Genomic DNA, 1,663 nt, shown 5'->3' with positions numbered 1-1,663 from the left:
GGCCACATCAAATTATCATGAAAGTATATCACAATCCACCACATAACAGAATAGCATATAACATCCTCCATATCATACTATCATGACAACATGGGACATCCTCCACATCATACTCTCATGACAACATGGGACATCCTCCACATCACACTACCATGAAAACACCCAGCCTGCCGTATGGTACCATGGAAGTAGCCAGATCATGTAGCAAAAGGCAAAACCATGAAAACATCATGCAAGTAAAATTCACCACATAAAAAGACAATGAAAATAGCATGGCGGCATCACACAAGCTAAACTAAAATCACATGCCCCCACTGTTGATCACTGAAATCACTGAAAGCGTATCATTAATCGTAGCATCATTTATGAAGCAATCAATGCTTAAAAGGTTTTATTTATTCGTGAAGGAAAGGCAAGCCTGGAAGCTTCCTTCAAGAAGGGGAGGCGCGGCTTCACACACCTCCCACTCGCAGAAAAACAGGCCAGGTGACTGTTCGAATTCCCTCACCCCATGCGGTTCTGAAGGCATCCTGCCGGCTCTCATCCAGCAGCTCCACGCCCCGGCTCCTCCCGCACTGCAGCACCGACATGGATCCCAAGTAAACCAGGAAACCATCTACTGGCATCTCCTTCTTGCACTCAAAGCGGGTCACGGGCCCTGTGCCATCTACGTCGTCGTGCAGCACGGGCTTAAAAGGGAAGGGCAGGTTCCTGTACTCCTCGTCCACTGTGCGCCTGGCAGACTCCCAGAAAGGCCCCGTTTCCCTATAAAATTCCGAGAACACAGCATCCACCTCGCTGCTCACGGACGGCACTGTGTAACACCAGGCCGCCAGGATGCCCCCGGGTTTTCTAAGCACATGCTTGGCCTGGGCATAGAACGAGTCAAGGTCGAACCAGTGCAGAGCCTGCGCCACTGTCACCAGGTCCACCGAACCCTCGCCTCCCACGATCCTCTCCAATTCTTCCTCCGACATCTGAGCAGGCGTACAAACGTACGTCAGGTTCTCCCTACGCTGTGCATACTTGATCTGTGCCTCGCTCAGATCGGTTGCGATCACCGTCTTGTAGTGCTCTGCGACCTGCCAAAAAAGACGAATAGGATCTAAGCCAGACTAGAGGGAGAGAGAGGCAGGGCATATTAGAGACTCACCGCTACTGCTGCCTGGCCGCTGCCGGCGCCAACATCCCAAGCTCGCTCATGGTGAGGGGTAAGAGAGGCAAGGAAGGAGAAGAGGGCGGGAGGGTAATCAGGCCTTGCTGCCGCGTACAGGTCCGCTTGTTTGTCGAACAAACCCGCCATTGGCACCTCAGTAAACAGGTCCAAGTAGCTACACAAGGGGCGGTCTTTTCTCTCTCTCTCTCCTCTATGATTATTGAACTAGTCATAATAAAAACAGGGAAGTCGTTCTGTTTTTCAAGAGACACGTGTGTGTGTCCAACATGAGTTATACATATATATATATATATGTATATACATACAGGGAAGTCGTTCTGTCTTTTCAAGAGACACGTGTGTGTGTCCAACATGAGATTATACACACATATATATATATAGACATATATAAACGTGTGTGTGTCCAACATGAGATTATATATATATATATATATATATATATATATATATATATATAGACAACATCATGAACTAGATTTTGATATT

At 47.8% G+C, this 1,663-nt stretch overlaps 1 protein-coding gene across 1 annotated transcript; it reads right to left on the bottom strand.

Moving 5' to 3' along the window:
* Positions 1 to 291: 291 nt before the first annotated feature.
* LOC147634696 (uncharacterized) lies at positions 292 to 1,381 on the bottom strand. Its single transcript, XM_086803836.1, has 2 exons — positions 1,154 to 1,381; positions 292 to 1,082 (listed from the first exon to the last, which is right to left on the bottom strand). Exons 1-2 carry the CDS (start codon positions 1,301 to 1,303, stop codon positions 453 to 455), a joined length of 780 nt encoding a protein of 259 aa, XP_086659962.1. The 5' UTR covers positions 1,304 to 1,381; the 3' UTR covers positions 292 to 452.
* Positions 1,382 to 1,663: the final 282 nt, after the last annotated feature.

The sequence above is a fragment of the Cibotium barometz genome, chromosome 10, assembly GCF_041138505.1.
Source record: "Cibotium barometz isolate CiBa-2024 chromosome 10, ASM4113850v1, whole genome shotgun sequence".
Lineage (NCBI taxonomy): Eukaryota > Viridiplantae > Streptophyta > Polypodiopsida > Cyatheales > Cibotiaceae > Cibotium > Cibotium barometz.
This window is presented reverse-complemented; position numbering and strand designations above follow the sequence as displayed.